At 52.1% G+C, this 21,789-nt stretch overlaps 3 protein-coding genes and 1 long non-coding RNA gene across 6 annotated transcripts; 2 read left to right on the forward strand and 2 right to left on the reverse strand.

Moving 5' to 3' along the window:
- Nucleotides 1-250: 250 nt before the first annotated feature.
- Nucleotides 251-5,021, forward strand: LOC119103592 (tryptophan--tRNA ligase, mitochondrial). Of its 2 annotated transcripts, XM_037227181.1 has the most exons (6): nt 251-266; nt 580-717; nt 2,840-3,007; nt 3,195-3,457; nt 3,986-4,107; nt 4,538-5,021. In XM_037227181.1, the coding sequence occupies exons 2-6, from the start codon at nt 658-660 to the stop codon at nt 4,990-4,992; spliced, it is 1,068 nt and encodes a 355-aa protein (XP_037083076.1). In that variant the 5' UTR covers nt 251-266; nt 580-657; the 3' UTR covers nt 4,993-5,021. The 2 variants fall into 2 exon arrangements, with proteins under 2 accessions (XP_037083076.1, XP_037083075.1); XM_037227180.1 differs by lacking the exon at nt 251-266 and having other exon boundaries at nt 556-717.
- A 1,159-nt stretch (nt 5,022-6,180) lies between these two features.
- On the reverse strand, nt 6,181-11,329 carry LOC119103985 (solute carrier family 25 member 51). The gene is made up of 4 exons (XM_037227698.1): nt 11,290-11,329; nt 8,850-9,031; nt 7,814-7,937; nt 6,181-6,906 (listed from the first exon to the last, which is right to left on the reverse strand). Exons 2-4 carry the CDS (start codon nt 8,982-8,984, stop codon nt 6,305-6,307), a joined length of 861 nt encoding a protein of 286 aa, XP_037083593.1. The 5' UTR covers nt 8,985-9,031; nt 11,290-11,329; the 3' UTR covers nt 6,181-6,304.
- Nucleotides 11,330-11,687: 358 nt separating this feature from the next.
- LOC119103377 (UPF0389 protein GA21628-like) lies at nt 11,688-15,306 on the forward strand. Of its 2 annotated transcripts, none has more exons than XM_037226890.1 (2): nt 11,688-12,008; nt 14,477-15,306. In XM_037226890.1, the coding sequence occupies exons 1-2, from the start codon at nt 11,795-11,797 to the stop codon at nt 14,806-14,808; spliced, it is 546 nt and encodes a 181-aa protein (XP_037082785.1). In that variant the 5' UTR covers nt 11,688-11,794; the 3' UTR covers nt 14,809-15,306. The 2 variants fall into 2 exon arrangements, with proteins under 2 accessions (XP_037082785.1, XP_037082787.1); XM_037226892.1 differs by lacking the exon at nt 11,688-12,008 and adding an exon at nt 13,172-13,263.
- Nucleotides 15,307-19,887: 4,581 nt separating this feature from the next.
- LOC119102406 (uncharacterized) lies at nt 19,888-21,633 on the reverse strand. The gene is made up of 3 exons (XR_005094689.1): nt 21,593-21,633; nt 20,704-20,880; nt 19,888-19,978 (listed from the first exon to the last, which is right to left on the reverse strand). It is a non-coding gene; the product is annotated as an uncharacterized LOC119102406 (long non-coding RNA).
- Between the last annotated feature and the right edge of the window lie 156 nt (nt 21,634-21,789).

Here is a 21,789-nt window from a genome sequence, read left to right on the forward strand (position 1 = left end):
GTAGATTATGTACAGTTAAGTAGTGACATCATGGGGACAATTTCAGCACATGCCCTCTAAATCCAAGAGCTGATAGTTTAGCACACAGGTGCCACCAACTCTGATGGTAAGAGAGCCAATGTTTCAAGGAATCATGATATCACCAAGGTAGTTTCAGATATACAAATGCCAAAAAATCTTCACACACCAATAACTTGAATATTCAGTGTGATTTGGCCATGCTCAAGTCTCACATTACAATGTGAAGATCCAAGCATGGATGTCTTGTAGGTGCCCAGCGAAACAAGACTATAATTTTCTGACTGGATGCAGATATTTTGTGTTATGATGGCTTCAGTTAGAAAACCTATGCATCACTTCCTATCACTGTACACCTTGTACTTTGTCACTTTGTACATTTCTTTGCTAAATTCACATAAAGATATGCTACTGGGCTGCTCCGTTTAGTGTCTATACGTAATAAACGCAGCCACTCTTAGTACGTATCGGTACTAAACACCGTTGCCCCTCTTAGCACCGATACGTACTAAATATTCTCGAGGATGTGTTGTACGTGCAAAGTTATGGGCGTTCGCAAAGGTGATTGTGCTGTTGATTTCAATGCTGGCGTGCGGTTAGTTGCGCACGCGAACGTGCGAACGGTATTCCTTGGCGGATATGACCCTGAGAAAGATTTGCGGATTGTCAAGTTCGCTTGTATGTCATCGCCGATTTTTGGTAAGTAGCCTTGGTGCTCTGATTATTCGGTGTAACGTGAAAAGTTGATAGCTTAGCCCCGGCTTGTTCATTTCGGTTCCCTTCCATTCCAAGAAATCCAAGTGTGGTGTTTTGCCAGAAATGTCACCCTTGATGTAAGCAAGGAAGGCCTTGAGCTCTTGATTTGTTTTGTTTGTGATTCCTATGCTGACAATAATTGACATTCAATGTGTCTGCAAGTGCTGTTGAAATAGAACTATCAAGGTAAGAATAGTTGTACAATCAGAATAAGATGGTTTAAGCTGTACTCACATGCTTTTACATATGGGCTGCCTTGAAAGGAATATTTTGTTCACACCTCACTAGCTGGTACAGTATTACCGCATTCCATCCAGGTTGAAAAAACATGGCAGACCAAGTGCTTCAGGCCCTTGGTAGATCAGAATGGACTCCTTACAGATCAGAATGTGCCATTTAAAGGTCTGAATGGGCTCTCTACAGACCAGAATGGGCTCTCTGCAGGTTGGGATGGGCTCATCACAGTGAAAAGTGGTCTCTGTCAGTAAGACAACTTAAATGGCCCCTGTATATGCAATAACTGACCCTTCACACCCAGTATTAGGTCATTCACAAGTTGGAATGGGCCCTCTATAGGCCAGAATGGGTTCTCTGCTGGCCAAAATTGGCAGTCCACAGCCAAGAATAGGGCTTCTATAAGACTAAATGGGTTTGTGTACAAGGCCGAATGGCCCACTCTACAGGTCAGAATGAGCAATGTACAGGATGGGCGCTGTATGACCTTCAGCAGTCGATGTGCCCTACAACCCCAAATCATCATCATCATCGAGCAATGTACAGGCTGGAGTGGACTTTCATGGCATGGTCTCAATGGTTAATAATAAACCCCTACAGCTCATACCAGGCTCTTTACAGGTCATAATGTTTTTTTGTGGCCAAAATGGGTTCTCTGAAGGCTAGAATTGGGCCAGAATTGGCCCTCGACATGCTAGAATAGGTCCTCCAGGCAATATTGGCCCTCTGCAGGCTAGAGTGTGCCCTCCACAGTCAATAATAGGCCTTCTACAGGTCAGAATAGGCCCTCCACAGGCCCTGAAGTGCTCTCCTTTGATCCAAATGGATCTTGTATTGGCAGAATAAGCCCTTGGCAGGTCAGCTTGGGCTTTAACAGGTTTTGATGGTCTCTTTGGAATTCAGAATTGGCCCCTTACATGCAAGCATGGATCCTCCAAGTGGGGGGTGAGTGAGCTGTCCCTACTGCCCCCTCAGTTCCCATGCCCTTATGTAAGTCCTTATATCCTTTACATCAGTAAGACTCCTTTGTGGCCTGGGATGAGCATGGCAATAGCAAATGTGAAATATCTTTGCCATTTGCAAATAGGGGATGCAAAACATAAACAGATCAATCCTCTGATCTTGAGGAGCTCATACAAATGTGAGTTTTAAATAGTTTGAGAAGTTTCTCTTCCATGGATATAACAGCCAGAGGTGTAATTACATGTAGCATTTACACACAACCTAAAAAAAAAAACATTTACTGCTGTTGGCTGCCTTTGGGCCTGACATGACCAGGCATTTTGAATCAGCATCATGCAATGAAGTTGAGGATTGTTTGCAAGCTCAGTGACAGGCACAGGTACTGCCAAAAATGCAAAGAGGGAACTCGTTTTGGGCCACTACTTATTGCAAAGTATAAAGGTGCGCTGGTGATCTGTATGTGGCTCATTTGCCTACACTGCCCGTCTGGCTTCATGTCAAATCTGGTTTGGCCTCCGAGATGTGAAACTTTTTCTCCAAGACGGCCCCAAAACGGGGGATGTATGGTTTGTTGTCATAATCCAACATTGTAGACAACTGTACTTGGTGGTATGCTGACATAGAATTACCTGGAACACTAAATAGCACAACTGTGAATAACCATGCTACTTGCGACTGAAAAACCGCAAGGCGGCACGATCAGCAGTTGCACTGTTTAAAGTCCGTCATAAGCGTGCCTGGCCAGAAAAGGCTGTCACAAATTTCCGGACAGCTGACATTAAGACTCACTCGGCGTGGGGTTTGCTCATTACTACACATTCTTCAGGTGATTTTGAAGCTTAAATTTTATATGCATGTGCGATTCCAGCATGACACAAAGGCGAGGAGTTCCCGGGTGTTTTCGGGCGTTCAGCCAACGGGCAATCTCCACCTGGGCAACTACTTCGGAGCAATCCAAAGATGGGTCGAACTGCAGGAGACTGACAAGGAGCTGATATTCTGCATAGTGGATCTGCACTCTCTCACTGTGCCTCAGGTATGGTTGTCATTGCTATGTTTTGTCTGTGTCCGTACTTTAAATGAAAAAAATCTTACGGTGACACCGAATTGGCTATAGCACTCATGCTCCTCTTATTTCACCTACGGCGTTTTGCGTCCCGAGTATTTAGTTGACAACTTGACCTCCTCCGCCGTACGGACGGTTTTTGCCGCGCTGCCTGCAGCGGCGGGCGGACCTGAGCGCCAACATCACCCGCCTGACGGCCGGCCTGCTGGCGTGCGGCATCGACCCGGAGCGGGCCACGCTGTTCCTTCAGTCGGCGGTGCCGCAGCACACGCAGCTCGGCTGGGTGCTCTCCTGCCTGACCACCATGCCGCGGCTGGGCCAGCTGCCGCAGTACCGCGAGAAGGCCGCTGAGCATGGTGAGGTGCCGCTCGGCCTCTACCTCTACCCGGTGCTGCAGGCGGCCGACATACTGCTCTACAGGTGAGGGCGGCCGCGCCGGGTGGAGACGTCGAGTCGGAGCGCTGGGCCGGCTGCCGTGGGCTGCCGCGGGGCTGTGAGTTGTTAGAAGCGTGAGGCGTGGGGCGACCAACACCATGGGCGTCGCCGTCTGTGTTTGTCCACCCGCTGATGATTTTCCTCTTACTGGTGTAAGCGAAGTTCCGTTGTGAGCTGGAGTCTTGCCTGTGTTTCACAGTCAGGGTGATTCAGTTGATCAAGGTGTTTACTTATAACCACCGTCTGAGCGAGGATCCAGGCTTGCCACACGCGTTGTATCAGTGTCTAGCACGGATGTGCCCAATCGGAATGTTGTCTGACCAGAAGGCCGTTTGGCTGTCCCAATGCTCCTAATCCGTTGAATTGGGTCTGTACTGGTTGAGTGTTGGCTTCACTGCACCCGCGACAATTTGACATACACTCGTGCCTCGTGCCCCAAAGCAATGCGTGCAGTCCGTTTGGAGGTTTATTTGTTTTTTATTTCGCCAGTGGCTAATGGTTTCTCTTGGACAGAGCAACTGAGGTACCAGTCGGTCAAGACCAGCTACAGAATATTCAGCTTGCTCAACATCTGGGGAAGGCTTTCAACCGTCAATTCGGAAAACTCTTCCCACATCCCAAGGCTGTCGTCGATGGTAAGAGCATTGGCAGATCCAGAGGCCTAGGCTTGTTCTAAAAAGGAATAGGTTTGAAAAACAGTTCTTAAGTCAGTTTACCTTGCATCGCCGTGGTTGCTTGTTGAACATCCACTATAAGTGTGGATTGAGCGGTTTGAAATGCTAGGCCCCCTGACTCCTAAACGTATGTGAGTCGATGTAGTAGCATTTGGTGCTGTCGTGAACTGATCAGCTAAGATTCGATCGTTCACTCTAGGATGCGATGAGAACCAGAACGTCTCTGACAAGGCATTTCTATGCCTTTTGGGTTGTTACTCGAGAACCGTGCGCGGTATTGCCGCGATTGCCCACATCTCGCGTCCGTCCTGAGCCCAAGGTGCACCGATCGACCTCCGAGATGAGTCCGTGTGCCCGAGTCGGCCTCCCTGACCGGCCGGCCGTGCCGCAGAGGACGCCGGCGGCCGGGTGCGCAGCCTGCGCGACCCCAGCCGCAAGATGTCCAAGTCGGACCCGGACTCGCGCAGCTGCGTCTACCTCAACGACCCGCCGGAGCGCATCCGCTCCAAGCTGAAGCTAGCGCTCACCGACTTCACGTCGGAGGTGTTTGCCAGCCCGGAACGGCCGGCAGTCACCGCCCTAATGACGCTGCACGCGCTGGCGGCCGGCCTGACGCTGGAGAGCGTGCGCAGCGCCGCCGCCGGCCTCACCACCGCCCAGTACAAGCTGCTGCTGGCCGACGTGCTGGCCGAGCGGCTGGCGCCGGTGCGGGACGCCTGGGCGCGGCTCGAGGCCGAGCCGCGCTACCTGAGCCAAGTGCTGGAGCGAGGACGGCAGAGGGCCGCCGAGGAGGCCGAGGTCACCTGGCGCGCTGTGGTGGATCGCGTCCAACTGAGGCTCTCGTGAGGCGTCACTGTAGGCTGTTATGACATGATGTCGAGGTGGGGGATGGGGGGGGGGGGGGGGTTGGCATGCCGGTAATGTGTGTGGTTGTGCGTGTTTAGGTGAGGCTCCTGTGGTCTGTTACGCTGTATGTGCCCACCTCGACTCTAAGACCCCTCCCATGTGTTGTCGTGCCATGTTGACCTTGTCTGGCTCAGGTGTAACTGTGGATGCTTGCCGGGAGGATGTGCTGTTGGTTTACCGCGGAGCCGCACGTGCGTCTCAGGCGTGACCGTGCGGACGTTGTCGTGTCGTGCTCGGCGCGCCCAGACGCAATATAGTCAGACTCAGCTCGGCCCCCCGTTATCCCATCGGACTAACACGAGTGGCCCGGCGATGTCCGGGGCTGTATGACTGTCCTAGGCGTGAACTGCCTCGACTGATTTGTCGTCCGTGACGTAACAGCAAGCACGACGGCGGACATAGAAAAGACACGTGTTACCTTTCGACGGAGAACCCTTGGAGACGAGCTGCGGAGCACACGGTCACGCTGTGAGGCGATTTTTGAAACAACTGATGTCTTTCCCTCCGACATTCTCTGCCTTGGGCGTCAGGAAAAAATTAATATCCAGGTGATACGATGAACATCACCGTTTCTCGGATCATCTGGCAGCTGTGACCCCGTCGCGCCACGCAGAGCCTGCCGATGAGAATGAAATCTTGGATTGGAGCTATCAAGGCTCGTATTCTTTCCCCATGAACTAACGAGAAATTCTTACTCAAATAACCACAACTCAAACGAATGCACGAGCCAGCCACCTTAGGCCAAGGCTTTGCCAAATCATCGCAAGTCGGTGGGGGGGGGGGGGGGGAAGAGCAGGGGGTTCCTAGGGGGCGGGAAGAGCAGGGGGTTCGACGGGATGATATTCAGACGGCTCTACAGGTGCCGATGTATTGCACATCGCCATCACAAGGCACCGCGGTACAGCAGCGAGACTATCATCGACACTATGTGCGCACGCGCGCCGTCATCGGTTAATGACAAACATTTATTTTCTACGAGTTCACATCATCCTCGCAGTAAAACCACTTTCGCTCACGCACATACAATCACACCGGCGACCATGGGCTGAGGTGTAGACAATCCAGTACAATCGTCTGCGGGTCGGCGGCCGCCGCTCGGGATGGGGGTCCCACGGGGGGGGGGGGGGGGGGGGGGGGGCACGCCTGGCGGTGCCGCGGTCACCAGCAGCCGCCCGCACCCTCGGCACCGACCACAATCACTGACTAGCGTGGTCGGTGCGCGTACGGACTGACCACCGGCGACAGCCGCCGCTCACTGCATGTAGCCCTTCAGAAGCTCGTACGTGCTGTTGATGATGCCCCAGCTGATGAGGGAGCGCGTGTAGTTGACGTGCACGCCGCGGAAGAGGGCGCGCACGCTGCGGCCGCGCGCTCGGTACACCTCGCCAAGCGTCTCGACGATACCCCGGTACGGGCCACCCACGCCGCTCTGCATGTGCGTCTTGATCACGTTCAGCGGGTACATCACAGTCGAGATGAAGGCGCCGATGAGGGCGCCGCACGTGAAGTCCCAGGCGGCGGCCGAGGCGCGGCCGCCGCCGTGCGGCGCCGCCGCCTTCAGCCGCTCGCGCAGCCCGAAGAACAGCACGTTGCTGGCGCCGTTGCGCAGCAGGATAGGTACCATGCCGCGGTAGTATTCGGCCAGCCCGTGCACGCGCAGCTCGCGCGCCGCGTGCCACGTGTTGGCGTAGCGCGAGTGGTAGTGCCGATCTTGCATCAGGATCTGGATGCGCTCGAACGGCGTGAGAAGCGCCTCGGTGGCGCCGGCCAGCACGGCGGCGCCCATGTCAACCAGCGGCCGGCCCAGCCGGGGCAGCCGGCCCTCCAGCTGACGCTGGTACTGGTCGTACATGCCTGCGCGGCAGCACCGGCTGTCAGCGCCGGCACGCCGGACCGACACGGCGCGTGCAGACGTCGGCTCGGTCTGACCTGGCTGGGGTCTGATCTCACTGGCTGGGTCTCTTACTGGACCTACACAGGGACGCACAAAGTGTGGCCCCAGTCCGACAGTGGTGCCGGGATATAGGGTTGCCCCACACAAAACATTGCAAATTTTAGGCCATTTTCAGTCCCTCCCAGCCTGATTATGCGTTGGTAACGCCGGGCACGAAACACCTCCCCAGTTACGATGCTAATACAATATCAGCATGATTTGCAAGCACACCTGAGTGTAACGTTATGATGTCGAAAAATCGTCGCTCTGTTGAAAGGCTGTTTACGCTTCATCAAATCATCAGTCACGCTCTTGCTCCCTCCTTCCACGCATAACGTAGTTCAAGAACGGCCATCATTAGCGTAAAAATGAGGTTTTCCTTGATCAGTTAAATTCATTCTCATGGATATATGTTGCGCGTAAAAAACCGTGAATGGCTGTAGCACATTAACCTTTATACAAAGACAGCCATAGGAGCTCGTGAGGGATTCTGTTCATCAGGGTTGCTATTTTATGAAGAGTCGGGCAGAGCCGTCGAGCGATCAAACACGAAACTTATTAGATCTCATTGCCCGGCCTCGAGGCGCCGCTTTGATTTACTGCTGCGATCTCATATCACAGTCACAATCACATGATCACAAATCACAACTATGGTCCACACAGCCCACACATGACACGCTGCTGGCTCCGCATGCCCCAACACATCCCAGTAGGAATTCTGCGGAACACCACTGCCAGGTATGAGAACACTGCCAGAGACCAAACCGGATGAGGAAAAAACGCAGCAGTGCGACAGCGGCCGGCACCAATACCAAACACCAAACTCACCGAACATTACAGAGACCGATATTGTCTTCTGAAAGAGCGGTGGTAAGATGCCGCGGTACAGGAACAGCAGACCCTCGCTTCGCAGTTGACCCAGGGCTGACCACATGCTGACCCCGTGCAACATCTGGAACACAGCACACCTCCAGTACCCACAGGCATGAGTTCAACCACGTGTCTGGGCAGGGGGGGGGGGGGGGAGAAGCGACGGGGGATCAGGATCGGTGGGTTTAAGCTGGAATCTGAAGGGACAACCTGACCTGAAAATTAAATTTGCAATGGTGAAACGTAAAAACCGTGCATTTTAGGGGCAAATTGGAATGGATAAATTCCAATGTCCACACGTGCGCACGCTTCAGTCGGCGTCATGCGTGCGTTCCCTAGAAGTCAGACGAGGGCTGGTATCTCGCACACGATCTGTCCTCTGCGTGAGACTACACCTGCGTATTTCAAGGCGCAAATAGTCAGACGTCGGTGAAAAAGGAATGGTTCTCACATTTATCCCAAGGACCAGAACTGAGTGCAAACCGGTGCGACGCACCAGAACCGATGCGACGCACACGCCAGACCCGCATGTTACAATGGCTAGAGCAGACGGCAAATACCGACCAATATGGCATGTACTGGACGAGTGCGGCAAAGACTGGGCTATTCGCTGCCATGGCTTGACCAGTATGATAGAGGCTGGACCAGTACAGAACAGCAATTCTACCGGAACGGTAGATGCTGGACCAGAATCAGTGCAAAGTTTGAAACAGTGTGGCATGATGGCTGAACCAGCAATAGAGAGGTTGACCCCAGTCAGCTACCAGTATGGAACCGAATATGCAGGACAATTTCGTACAGAACCTACGCCAGCATCTACCGAGACCGCTGACCAATCCAGAATGCTTGGGCTTCCAAAAAGCGTAAAAGTTAATGGCGCCCACATCAACGCACCCTGCTGTTGGCGATACTGATTTGGGATCACTCGAAAGAGTAACCACCACACCAAAACGAAGCCAGCCATAGCACCGCGGCCAGCACACCACCGGCTCACCTGCCGGAACATGATCTTGTTGATGGGGAAGGTGATGGTGATGTTGATAAAGGCGGCGCCCCAGCCGCAGAGGAACTCGCTGCCGGGGGCGATGAGCGGCCGCGCGACGCGCTCGGGCACGCCCGGCGGCGACATGGCGACCCCTGGAGACGGCCGCCCGGCCGGCAGCCCACCTCAGCAGCCTGAGACGGACACAGACAGCGGCATCAGGCATGGCAGCGACGGCATGGCTGCCACTAAAGACGGCAGCCCACCTCAGCCCAGCCCACCAGCCCACCCAGAGTAAATTACGAATCCCTTAAACAAAAGCATCACGTATACAACTTCAAAGGCTTCTACAGTGGCCTTCAGAGAGTATACCCATACTCCGACATAATAATGTTGTAATGTGTGATGGCAACTCCGCGCAGTGTTTCTAGCTAGCACAATTGTTCCCCCACCCGTGGCAACGAACATGACATATCTTAGTGGAGGATTAAACACGATAGAGCAGACCGATACCCAATGGTCAATGTTACGTGGGCCCGTCTTCACGCAATGTCAAGTAACAGTTCACTTGAAGCGTCGCCATGGTAGGATATCAAGCAACATGCCCCTGACCTCTAGCATAGGGCCTCCTGACATCGGTGCAGACCAGAAATGCCTTTTACGCCAAATAGCTTAAAAACGTGAAAACCTGTGGCATGTGAAACAAATTGTGCGGGAGCCGCGCGACAAAATGAGGAACACCAACCGCTCCCCCGCCATGGAGGATTGGCGTTCGGCCGGCGCTTGGTGGCGGCGCCTCCTAACTGATGCTTAAAATGCAGGAGCTGTTGCGCTGTTCTATGCTGAGACTAGGTCCTTAAAAAAGTTGACAAGCTGACTTTACCCTATGCTTTAGTACATGCTAATTCACTGGATTGGGAGTATCTGAATGACATGATGTTCTTGTTCACGTACATTACTCCTGTCAATGTCCGACCGATGAGCGCAGCGCACTACCAACTCCCATGTGCCCACAGTTATGCAGCAACCTTTTGGGACCCTCACACACTCTCACTCCAGGCAGCACTGGCTATGGCAGGTAATCTCAGCAGGTAGTCACAACCAGCTGGCATTCCAAAGTTTCTCCAAAAAGGGTGTGCAGAAGGTAAATATAGATTCATGCGAGCAACTTCTGGCTCTCCTATGGTTAGCACACCAATTTGTTGGCTGCTAATTCCTCACTCTTTGAACCACAGACAATGACATGACCAACCTGGCTGATACGCCCAGCTAAGGCACCTGATGCTGTGCTGACTGCCATTCAGTTTGATGTTGATTGACCAATCTTGAGCAAGTGGATGGGCAACAGGCAGTGAACCACCAGTTTTGGGTGCCATAATATGAAGCATTGATATCCCTGCCACCCAAGTGACTGATGAATGAGCTGCTGTGACTGAGCCATACTAAGTGGGGTGTGAAATGGCTTGAATTTCCATGAAAATGCTCTTCCAATTCCACCTGGTAACATGGCCACATTATGAATTTCCATAAAACTGCAATCTCTCAAAAATCTAACATGGCATGCAGCAACCATCCCTCCAGTATTCCCATCCACACAAACAGGTAGCAATCACAAGCCTACTGCTATTCACATTACTTAGTAGGAATCACACAACCATGATTACAGTCAATGCATGCTTGTGTGCTAAGAGTGCAAATGGAAGTAGCAAAAGGATGGTCTGCACATGTCATGATGGAACTTCAATTGTGTAGGCTGCAATCCATCTAGCTTCATAGTGTGATTATGAATCCAGATGTAATTTCCCATGGACCAGAAGTTCTAAAGCCTATATTCAGTCAGCTTGATTACCACACAAACTACCCATACCCAACAACAGGTTCCACATGTATCAAAGCCTTCTATGGCCTACATGATTGAATTAATTTCATTCCTTGGTCCAATAGCACAAATATTGTGGTGGGAAAATAACAATACAAGAGCAAGGCTTACAGTGCAAAAGTGGTTTAGTTATGCATGGGGAGGTCCCTAGCAGAATTGCATTCCAGAGTTTGCTTTGAAATTGCATGCTCATGCATGCAAATTGGATTTGGAAAATTGGAAAAATTGGAAAAAAAATGTTTAGGTTGCTACCATCCTCAGGTTGCCACACTTAGTTTTTAAAAGTACCACACATTGAGTGCATCTTAACATCAGGGTTTTTTAATGGGTAAATACTTTCCAGCCATACCACCAGGAACCGACGACGCAAACTGACATTTCATTCTCTGTACTGGAGACAATAAAACAAATGTAGTATAATTAGCAAAATAGCAAAAACAAACATAATTGCAAGCCAATTGCCAATTAGCCAATTGCTTGCATATATTTGGGAGGATTACGCATTTCATCTTTGTCATGAACAAATTCCACAGAAATACGAGCAACGTCCCCCCCCCCCCCCCCCCCACCTACCTTCCACGCCCATCGGCCCCACAACCTGACGCCAATGCCCAATACACATCGAGTACCGAGTGCTTGCAGGTGGTCCACTGTGCACAATATCCATGAGGCCATGACTACCTCGTCAGGACTGTATTTTCAGGTGTGTATATGGGCACCTTTTTCGTGATAAAATTACATTATAATTAATTAGGCCGTCCAAATGCATCTCCAGTTCGTTATCCGTTTTAGAAACGGTCTTTATTTAGAGCATAAAAACTTCGGTGAAAGGTTTTCTTGTAAAACACTCCTGCTCTGGTTTCATAAACTGCGCAGCTTTGACAAAATATGCACTGGCTTCATGTACAATCCCGTGTTTTTATTAACCTGCTTTGGATATTGCATCATTACGTGCCCGTTGTTATATCATCTCCGCTCGGCCTTTGACCCATTACACCAAGATTGCCTGGGTGCAACCTGAGCTGTGTCTTTGTATGGGAACAGGTTGTGCACGAGACCATCAGTCTAACAAGAGAAAATGCTGAGGTTGCAGTTTATTACAACTGCTTCTAATGCTGCTCGGCTATGCTTTCGCGACGGTCTGAAGATCGATGTCAATTCAACATTTCGGCATGCACTGCAAGCGAGGACGTTTTCTTCTTCACCTACGATAAATGCAGATTCAAAGGATTTGACAAAGGGACCAAATCCAAATGAGGAATCAAAGGATTCTGCAGAGCCATCATCACATGGTATGACATTGGTGTGTCTTGTGGAAAAGGGGGATGCCCTCTTAATGAGATGGACTACCTAGTTTTTGGTAACAGTATGCGCCTTTTTCACACATGGTTAGGTGACGTATGTGTACTGGGCCTGAGACATAAGTGTGTCAAGTTTTAACCAGGTTAAAGTGTGATTAATTTTCAGCTTAGTTGTGTCAAAAATATGTTTTGGAAATACCTCTGTCTGACACTTTCAAAGGGTCAGGGTGTACTTTCCTACCTAACGTTAGAAAAAATCATTGTACACCATTTGTCGTGTTTAAGGCAGGACATATCGTAAATAATCTCAAAACAGGTAGAATCATGCTCCTACTTTCGACTTTCAATAACTTTGATGGCGGGCTCCCGAGCGCCGCACGCGCCGCACCGCCTGGACTCCCCAGTGCCGTTTCTGCGTTGCCGTTGCGTTTATACAATATTTCTGCTTACCAAGAACTCTACAAAATGTACGGGACCAAGGTAAACCATTCGTCGTGTTTAAGGCAGGACATATCATAAATAATCACAAAACAGGTAGATTCATGATGTTACCTTCAATTTTTTATAATTATGATGGCGAGCTCCCGAGCGCCGCACACACACAGCACCCGCGACCCCGGCGCCATTACTGCGTGGGTCACAACATTACTGCGCATCAAGCAGCATCAAGAACCATAAAAATGTACCGGGCCAAGGTAACAAGAATCCATGAAATTTGATCCTCAACGCCAACGGGACCATGGGTTGCAGGGGGATTGGGTGGGGAATGTCAAGCAAAATGAGGTTAGGTTTCGCAACAACGCAGAAACGGCGCTTGGGAGTCGAGGCGGTGCGGTGCGGTGCGTGCGGCGCTCGGGAGCTCGCTATCGTATTTATTAAAATTCGAGGGTAGGAGCATGATTCTATCTGTTTTGAAATTATTTACGATATGTTCCGCCTTAAACACGACGAATGGTTTACCTTGGTCCCGTACGTTTTGTAGAGTTCTTGGTACGCAGAAATATTGTATTTACGCAACGGCAACGCAGAAACGGCGCTGGGGAGTCCAGGCGGTGCGGTGCGCGCGGCGTTCGGGAGGCCGCCATCGAAGTTATTGAAGTTCGAGGGTAGGAGCATGATTCTACCTGTTTTGAGATTAGTTACGATATGTGCCGCCTTAAACACGACGAATGGTGTGCAATGTTTTTTTCTAATGGTAGGTAGGAAAGTACACCTACACCTTTCAAAGCAACACCGTCATTTCTTGGTAAGCCTATTATGCTGAAAAAACCATGTGCTGAAATTGGTTGTGTATGTGTGCCAAACTAGGGGCTCGCAGATTTACTATATGCGTCTCCAATTTGCTGAAATTATTGCAGGGATGCTGCTGGTATGCAAGACATGTTTGGGTAACATGCTTTTTTGCAGACTAGTACAATTTTTTACATATGTTTTTATAAGTGGGCAGGATTTTCACTTGGGTGCAATACCAACCAGCACTGGCACAAGCCAGTTCTGATTTGGTTTCATCCATGACAGTGATTTAACCCACACAGACTTCAAAGTCACTGGCCACTGGTCTTGACAGAGGCGAACCTGGTAGAATAATCACTTATGTTCTGCCAACAGCTGATCTAGGTGAGGTCCATGGCATCATGACATTAGACATTGACTGTGTAACATAAACATATTTGGTTTTGAAAAATACCTTTTTGTGAAAACCATTAGTGTGTTCTGGAAACATGTAAAAATTTGGTGGGTTCCATCCCTTCAAACAAGAAACACAAGCTCGTAATGATGACACAATTCAAGTCCTGTTAAATTAAGGTTAGAGCATCATTGCAGTTCAGTAGGGAGAGCATCTGCCTGACAAAACTGGCCTGATTTGAGGCTGGGTTCAAACCTAGCTCCCATCCAGTGGTTTCATATCCCTTCACAATGTTTTGCAATTTGCATAACTGACTGCGGTTTTCTGTGACAAGATATGATGAATGCATTGTAAAACAGTGTTTTGCTGGGGCAGTGTTGAAACATGGTGTTCCATTTGGCTTTCTTCATGAGAATTGTTCTTAATCTCTTTGCTCAAGAGCTTGCTCTCATCTAGTCTAAATTGTGATATGGCTGGCAACATGACATTTTTCAAAGGCATTAGTGTTATTTTAGAAGGAATAAACGGTCCATCTGAAATTCTAAAGGTCTGCAAAGAAATTTCACAGTTACTAGTTTCAGTATTTTACTTACAATCTGGCTGGCAATTGTGTGCTCTCCAAAGCCATACCAAAAATCCATCACCAGCAGAGGACACATGAAAAAGGGTGCTGAATGAGTGTTTCCTGATCTTAGTGCATGCAAATCCCATGAATTCCATGCAAATTCTTATTGGTATAATGTGTTAGATTGGACACAACCTGACCACAGGATAGCCATTTCATCTTAATCTTAAAAGCAACCCAGATTCCGACCTGTAGTCTTTGCTACAGATACAAGTCAGAAGATGGTCCGAGTGCACTACCTGGACAAGAAGACACTGGTCTGGGACAAGCGCTACAAGTCGGTGGACGACGTTCCGGCCATGCTGCCGTACCAGACGGTGGTGCAGTCGCGCAACCGATTCCGCATCCGCATCAACCTGCTGATGATCGCGCTCACCGTGCTGGCCGCGATCGGCATGGTCTATACGGGCAAGGAGCGCGCCAAGGCCGGCGAATCGGTCGAGAGGCGCACGATCGAGCGGCACCGCCAGCTGCGCGCGCAGAAGGCGGAAGAGGACCGGCTGAGCGCGGCCGTACAGTCGGCCGGGCCCGACAAGTAACTGACGCCTAGGTTGGTTGGCGAGCGGCTCAGTTTTGAGAGAGTCAGTGCAAAAGGTGGCTTGTGTAAGCTTAGATGATCCTGGCGCGGATGGCGCATAGTGACACTTGTTTGAGTGATTTGGGGCACGTGGTTCGATGCAAACTGTGGTGGCCAGCGAAGTGGTAGGCGCCTGCGGCCGTTTTCGGCGGGTCACTTCCGTGGCGTGACTGGCGGCGCTAGTTATGAAAGCAATGTGACGTCTTCTCTCGCCAGTACCGGGTGTCGTGATTGGCGCCGCGTTTCGTGATAGTGTATTGCAGGGTATTGAAGGAATTGGCACGCGAATTGTTCGCTTGATGCCATCTCGATGGTTCGGGAAATTCCGGCCTGGTATAGATTGCTGGCATGCGAAGCAAATCGAAGCATAGAAAGAAATCGTACCCGTGACGCGCCGACGTGGTAATGAGGACTTTGCAACAATGTGGTAATGACGAATAAATGCATATGTTCTGAGTGATGTGTTGTTTGAAGTATGTTCTTAATAGCTTAACGTAGGGGCGTAGCTTCGCAAAAAAGTTGGCAGGTGAAACTCAGCGGTGGAGAATGACGAGATCCTTGCCCAAAGTAGCCAACAAACGGGATCTCTCTGAGTTTGGCCCACTTTCCTCTCGGACTTGGGGGAGGTGAGAGGGGCTGGACGCCCTCCATCTGAATGAGAAACTTCATCATAGACCATGCCTTAACTGGCGCTGCGTTGGCAACGTCTAAATGCATATAAGCAATGGTGACCAACGATTTTCAATCCACCGGCGTATTTACGCGGTATTTCATACTCGCCCGCATTTTAAACACGCCTAAGAACCTGTGTCACGTCTTGGATATTCTCAGTTCTCGCCGTTTCGAGAACACCCAGAGAGAAGAAATATCAGGAACAGCAGGGCCTTGACATTCACTGCGTCGGCATGCGCAGCACCGAGTGCGTGTTAAGCGCCATTCCAATGTCAACGGTACGTCGCCACCTAAGATGAACGAACACTGTCCTCGATATGACGCGTGCACCGGACCAGATCCAGGCACCGACTTCCGTTTTTTGGCACTTGTAGGATTCATTCATAGTCAATTCACTTGGCAGATTGGCAGACACGCAATTTGCGGGATGGTTTTCGCACCCAATGCGCTTATAAACCATATAAACCATAGTTATTAAAGCTATGAGTGAGGTACAAGCAATGCGACAAGCTGTGCACGGCCGTTCGTTGCACATGCGATTTATTAACATAATAACAGTAATGACAAGCCTCTGAGGAAATAGATGGCGTAGTAGACGGCTGATGATACCAATCATGAGTGATAAGTATGAGAAAATGATAAAAGGCGCCTGACATGCTCATGTCTGGCTGTTGAAAGCCAGGGCATTGTAGGCGGCCGTCGAAACGCTATACACTATACACCAGTAACACGTAATTGAAATGGAAGAGTCACGTGGAACCGCTTGATATACATTGCATTCTACCTGTACAGTACAGCGCAATCTGTAAAATCACACAGCGACACACGAGGCTCATGGCCTTTGCTTGCTCACGAACGGTAGGCCCGCACGTCAACAGGCGTCTTAGCAAGCGGACCTCTTCCGGTCACGGTGCTTTGGCCGGCGTGTGCCCTGCGGCGACCTTGATTCACTACCTGGTCGCCGCCTATTGCGCGCGTAACACTGTGCACTGCACTGGTCTGGCTGCACTTCAGTCGACAGACGGTACTTCCCTATTTAGACACATCAAAAGGTGCTGGGCACACAATGCTGAATCATCGTTGCAGGAAGGGGGAAGTCTCCCAGCGCCCCGTGCTGCTTGTGGGTCTATTTGTGGCCTCTTGTGGGGCCTCTGCTTTCTCTGAAAGGCAGCTGGAAGGTCGCGTCAGGTGGCTGATCTGCAGGCCTCTCCGACGGACAGCCAGTCGATGACCTCAGGCCAGAAGACGGTCATAGGTCAGTGGATGGCCACAGGTCAGAGGGCGGCCACAGGTCAGTGGATGGCCACAAGCTAGAGGATGAACATAGGTCAGAAGATGGCCACAGGTCAGAGGATGGCCACAGGTCAGAGGATGGCCACAAGTCAGAGGACGGCTGCAGGTCAGTGGATGGCTACAGGTCAGAGGATGACCACAGGTCAGACGATGGCCACAGGTCAGAGGATGGCCACAGGTCAGAGGACGGCCGCAGGTCAGTGGATGGCTACAGGTCAGAGGATGACCACAGGTCAGACGATGGCCATAGGTCAGATGATGGCTACAGGTCAGAGGATGACCACAGGTCAGACGATGGCCATAGGTCAGATGATGGCCACAGGTCGGAGGGTGGCCACAGGTCAGTGGATGGCCATAAGTCCCGACTCCACCGACCAGTCGGCAGATATCCACCGCACTCTTGTCGGACTGGTTGCTGCGTAGTGGGTTCACCCTCAAAGCAGATATTGGGAATGTATCAATGTTCATTACAGGGCTGGATGACACTCGGCAAATACCCTACCAATTTACACTATCGCAGCCTTTACATTTGCTTAATCAAGTGACACTTGACAGCAATGTGATGCTTCGGCACTGGATACGATTTTCAATACAAAGTTCATGACATAAGTGTGAGTTTCTGCATAGACATTAGAAAGCTGGATGACTCGACGGAAACTGTCATCACACTGCACGTACGTGATCGTTTATCATATCTATAGGTATGTGCCATGACATATACGATCAGACACTCGTGCATTACCCAACTCCATGCTCCTCACGGGACGTGTTGATCTGCCTAGTCTGAAAACGTTTATAAAATACATGCACACTATCCATGACCATTTCTTCACATGCTGACACAGCCCGCACCTCTTGCACTCCAAACTCACTCGCCGGCACCATCACCACACTGCTCACACTCAGCCATCGGCATACTGCAGGAGTACGGGTTCCGGTGGGGGTAATGGACAAGGCATATATTTGGTCTGGCGCAAGGAGCAGAAACGCGTGTCGAACGGTACGGGGCGGGTGCTGTTCGAATGGAACACTGCGCAAATCATATAACATTGGCTGGCCACATGGGGGGAGATTAACGTGGCACGTCGACAGATCGGAACCAGACCTTGAACTGCACGCTGAAAGCTGGTGAGATGTAAAACAATTGAAGACGTCTCCAAAGAACATTTTTAGATTCGTGTTCGGCGGCAATATTGGCGGCAATCTAAAAACCGCACTCTGTGCATACAACGGTGCCGTTTGCCAAGAGAGCGGCCGCAGGTCAGGTAATCTCACCGCAGGCTGGCATCTCCGAGGGCACCCAGCTGCGGTCAATGCAGTAGACCTGCTGCACCAGGCCGTTCGGGCAGGTGTAGTTGATCACGGCGCCCGGGTAGCGGCCCAAGTCCCAAGACACGTTTCGCTCCATGGTGCCGTTGCCAGGAAACGGGATGTCCATTTTGCATGCGGCTGGCGACGAGGACAGAATGAAATTTGCTGACATGGTGACATCATCTTGACGCCTGGCTGGAGACATCGCTTGAAGCAGGGGCTGTCCAGAGCCTTTCCGGATTTCCGAACATTCAGTATACGACAGAGACCTGATGCCGTTCTGTAAGCTGAATAGGGCAGGAGACAGAATATCCCACACCTGAGGAGCGTCAGCCTGGCCATTTCGCCCCAGGTGACCATGGCGAACGTGTGCGGACGACGACCGGAGCTCTGGGTCACCCGCACTCACCGCAGGGCTCCAGCCAGGCGCTCCAGCCGACGTCAGTGCACTCCAGCACCTGGACCGACTTGTTGGACATGGTGGTCATGTCGTCGCCACAGGTGTAGGTGGCGCTGCTGTTGACGGTCCGGTTACCGTCCCATGCGCGAGTCATCAGGAAGTGCGGCTCCGGTGGGCGCACGCACACTGGCGACAGGTCACACGCGTGGGTCACGAGCCGCCAACTTAGGGCACGGCTGCTGCAGCACCTTCTGTGGGCGTCAGTTCGCATACTAAGATCCCACGGGAACGTTGACGACACGGCGGCTGATGCGTAAATAAATGAAGATCAAAATGGGTAAATGTGTAAATACTTATTTGTGAGAACGAGTTGTTAAAATCATGCAAGTCTCAGAAAGGTGGACGGATACGGATCGGCAGATGCTACCGGTTACACAAGTGTAAAAAAACTGAGTTCGCAAAACACCAGCAGGTGTCAGTGCTCACGACTGAAAACTCCAACAAAGATAGCATGTACCCTCGACAGACCACTGAACACCCCTCCTACTATCCACAAGCACAACGCATTCCGCCGGCAGGCAGTGAGCGGCCGACTCCGGTCCGGCCTGGCGGGGCTCCGAGCCAGGGCCGGCACCGGATCAAGCCTTACGGTCGCAAGGCTCGGGCGGTGGCGTCCAGCCCGCAGCCGTGCAGTTCTGCGTCTGGTAGGTTTCGTTGCTGCGCGTCTCCTTGCCCTTCACGCAGAAGAACTCGGCGAACGTGCCAAGCGTCGAGTTGCTGGTGGTCGAGTTGCTGCCCGACACGTTGCGGGTCTGGCCGGGCCCGGGGGCCGCCAGGGTTCCCACACACTCTGCCGGCGCACGATTGCCATCAGCGTCGCTGGCGCCTGTCTGGGGCACGTGCCGGCTACTGAGGCCGTCTCGCACAGGACGACCGAAACGCCGGGTGCCCCCCGCATGACCCCAGAGATGCCGTTCGTCGAGGCGATCACTGGCTTTGAGCTCAACACGAAGGTCGATCTTGAGATTGGCCCGGGCACGAATGTCAAACGCAGCACATCGACGCTCGGAGTCGGTAAATAGCAGCCCAAAGCACTTGGACGAGCCCTCGCTATATCAGGGCATCTGCAGCGACGGAAGGACAGCAGCGGCGTCACACGACAGCAACTCACTCACCACTATGCTGTAGTGCTGGTCACGACATCACGCCCACACCATCCGTAGCAGTGGGCGCGCTCACAGCGACCCCACATGGGCTGCTGCGGCCGTGGACGACTCACCATCACAGGGCAGCACCTCGCCGACCCAGCCGGGCTCGCCGCAAACGGGCTCCTGGACCGTGCGCCCGGTGGCTGTCTGCAGACCCGGGTCACACACGTGCTTGGCCGTGGTCCCCGGCAGCGAGCCGAACGTCTCCAGGTAGGTGCCTGCCGGTCCTCTGGCCGGCTCCAGGCAGTCTGGGCAGCGCCGGCACGGCCGTTAACGCACGGCCGACGCAGCGCGCTGTCACGTTTGCGGCGACGGCGGCATGCTTGCGGTGCTTCTATAGTCACAAAGCCTACATGATGGCAGCGCCCGCTGAAGAGTACGTTTCTTTTACATTCGTCTCTTGTTGAGACAACAATGCCATCACAGTTTTATCGTTTCCAGAGAACCGCTGCTACCGGAACAATGGAACCATGAAGTTCAACAGGGAAGAAACATGTGGAAACTTGCGACGTACCAGGGACAAGCGGCTGGCACGGCTTTAGAACGATATGGCAACTCACATCCGGGGCCTGGCTGCGAGACGCATAACCAGGCGCGAGGGGTAGTCGCAGTGGAGCTCACAACCGCGCTAAATTCTCTGAGGGGCGGCTACAAGCGTGGCGCTGGCAGACTTGAGACTTGTAATCCCACGACTCACGAATATGCCCCTTAAACTGCCGACGAACTCACGATGGCAGGTTTCGAGCCTGACAGTTCACGATCGTTTTCGTAGACTTACCAGGCGAGGCTTTGCCCACAACATACACAGCCGAACAACGCGGCGCCGGAATGATACACGGTGGCAGAAAATAAGTTACTGCTACGCCGCGACTCAGCCGTCGCGGATGAAGGAGCCCCCGTGCGCACGGAGGCGCACCTCCCAATCCTGAAGCCTCGCGCCCTGACGGCCGGCCAACACAAGCAGAAGACTCACAGTCACAGGTGGGCACGCAGGCCCAGCCTTCGGGTGAGCAGGTCAGCTCGAAATGGCGCTGCCCCCAGCTGAACGACTTCTCGTCCAGACAGTCGTAGATGGCGCTCTCATTACCCAGCGTCCAGGTGATGTTGGGCTTGAGCGACGGTGGCGCCGCCGGTGGCGGGTCGGTGCAGACTGTCGGGAGTGCCGGCGACACCCGTCAAGGACGGACCGCAACACATGCGTGACGAATGGGGGCGTCGGCGCAATAGAGAATGGGCGAATCTCGTCTGCGCCGAGACCGCATTGCTCGAGTTTCAGGGGTGATTATGGCACCAACATCTTCAAAATATTTCTAGATCTATTTCGACTTTTGCCATCCGTGATTTCCAGAGGTGTTTGTTGGAATTTCGCCCATTAACAAGCAATTTCACGCTCAGTCGTTACTTTCAATCTGACGTAAAGGGCGCAACATCAACTGTGAGAATGTACAGCCCAGTTGGTGGTATGCTCGCGAGCAGGCCTCATTCCATGCACCTGACTTGAATGCACAATAGACACGCTGTTACCTCAAAAATATTTTTAAACCTGTCGCGCATTTTCATTGGGCTCTGACATCATGACTCTACCAAGTCACATTGCCGGCATTGAAACAGCAGAAAAAGTTAAGACGAATATGTATGCAAACCAGTACAAATCACCGTACTGCAATGTGCCCGACAAAACGTCACACAGTGTGTCCGACAAAGCGTCGGCAGTGTCCGATAGTCTCAACAGTTCCCCACAAGGCACAGGACTGGCAAGGAACGCCAGTTTTATGGGATCGAAAGCGTAATGTCCTCAAAAAGCGGCCGTACGGCCAGCCGGCACCGTTGGAGGACAATGCGGCGGGCACTGTTCGACTGACTGGAGCAGGGCAGCGCTGCCGAGACGTTCCAGCCGCCCAGGCCGCAAACCAGCGTCTGCACCGTCTCCAGCCGCGGGGTGGCCAGGCCAGTGGCGCACGTCAGCGTCGCCGTCGAGCCGAGCTGGTCGTCGCCGACGTAGTCCCAGGTGAGCGTGCCGCCGAACCGAGAGACGCTCGGCAGTGGCGAGCAGACTGCC

This window comes from Pollicipes pollicipes, unplaced genomic scaffold (genome assembly GCF_011947565.3).
Source record: "Pollicipes pollicipes isolate AB1234 unplaced genomic scaffold, Ppol_2.1 Scaffold_5724;HRSCAF=6776_pilon_pilon_pilon, whole genome shotgun sequence".
Classification (NCBI taxonomy): Eukaryota; Metazoa; Arthropoda; class Thecostraca; order Pollicipedomorpha; family Pollicipedidae; genus Pollicipes; species Pollicipes pollicipes.

What these genes read in the sequence shown, in the direction of transcription:
- LOC119103985 (XM_037227698.1), bottom strand. Translation starts at nt 8,984, where the DNA reads ATGTCGCCGCCGGGCGTGCCCGAGCGCGTCGCGCGGCCGCTCATCGCC. An exon ending in ACAAGATCATGTTCCGGCAG is followed by an intron (nt 7,938 to 8,849) that starts GTGAGCCGGTGG and finishes GCTGTGTTCCAG; the next exon opens with ATGTTGCACGGGGTCAGCAT. An exon ending in ATCGGTCTCTGTAATGTTCG is followed by an intron (nt 6,907 to 7,813) that starts GTGAGTTTGGTG and finishes GCTGCCGCGCAG; the next exon opens with GCATGTACGACCAGTACCAG.
- LOC119103592 (XM_037227181.1), top strand. Translation starts at nt 658, where the DNA reads ATGACCCTGAGAAAGATTTGCGGATTGTCAAGTTCGCTTGTATGTCAT. An exon ending in ACTCTCTCACTGTGCCTCAG is followed by an intron (nt 3,008 to 3,194) that starts GTATGGTTGTCA and finishes CGCTGCCTGCAG; the next exon opens with CGGCGGGCGGACCTGAGCGC. An exon ending in TCCCAAGGCTGTCGTCGATG is followed by an intron (nt 4,108 to 4,537) that starts GTAAGAGCATTG and finishes GCCGTGCCGCAG; the next exon opens with AGGACGCCGGCGGCCGGGTG.
- LOC119103377 (XM_037226890.1), top strand. Translation starts at nt 11,795, where the DNA reads ATGCTGAGGTTGCAGTTTATTACAACTGCTTCTAATGCTGCTCGGCTA. An exon ending in TGCAGAGCCATCATCACATG is followed by an intron (nt 12,009 to 14,476) that starts GTATGACATTGG and finishes TCTTTGCTACAG; the next exon opens with ATACAAGTCAGAAGATGGTC.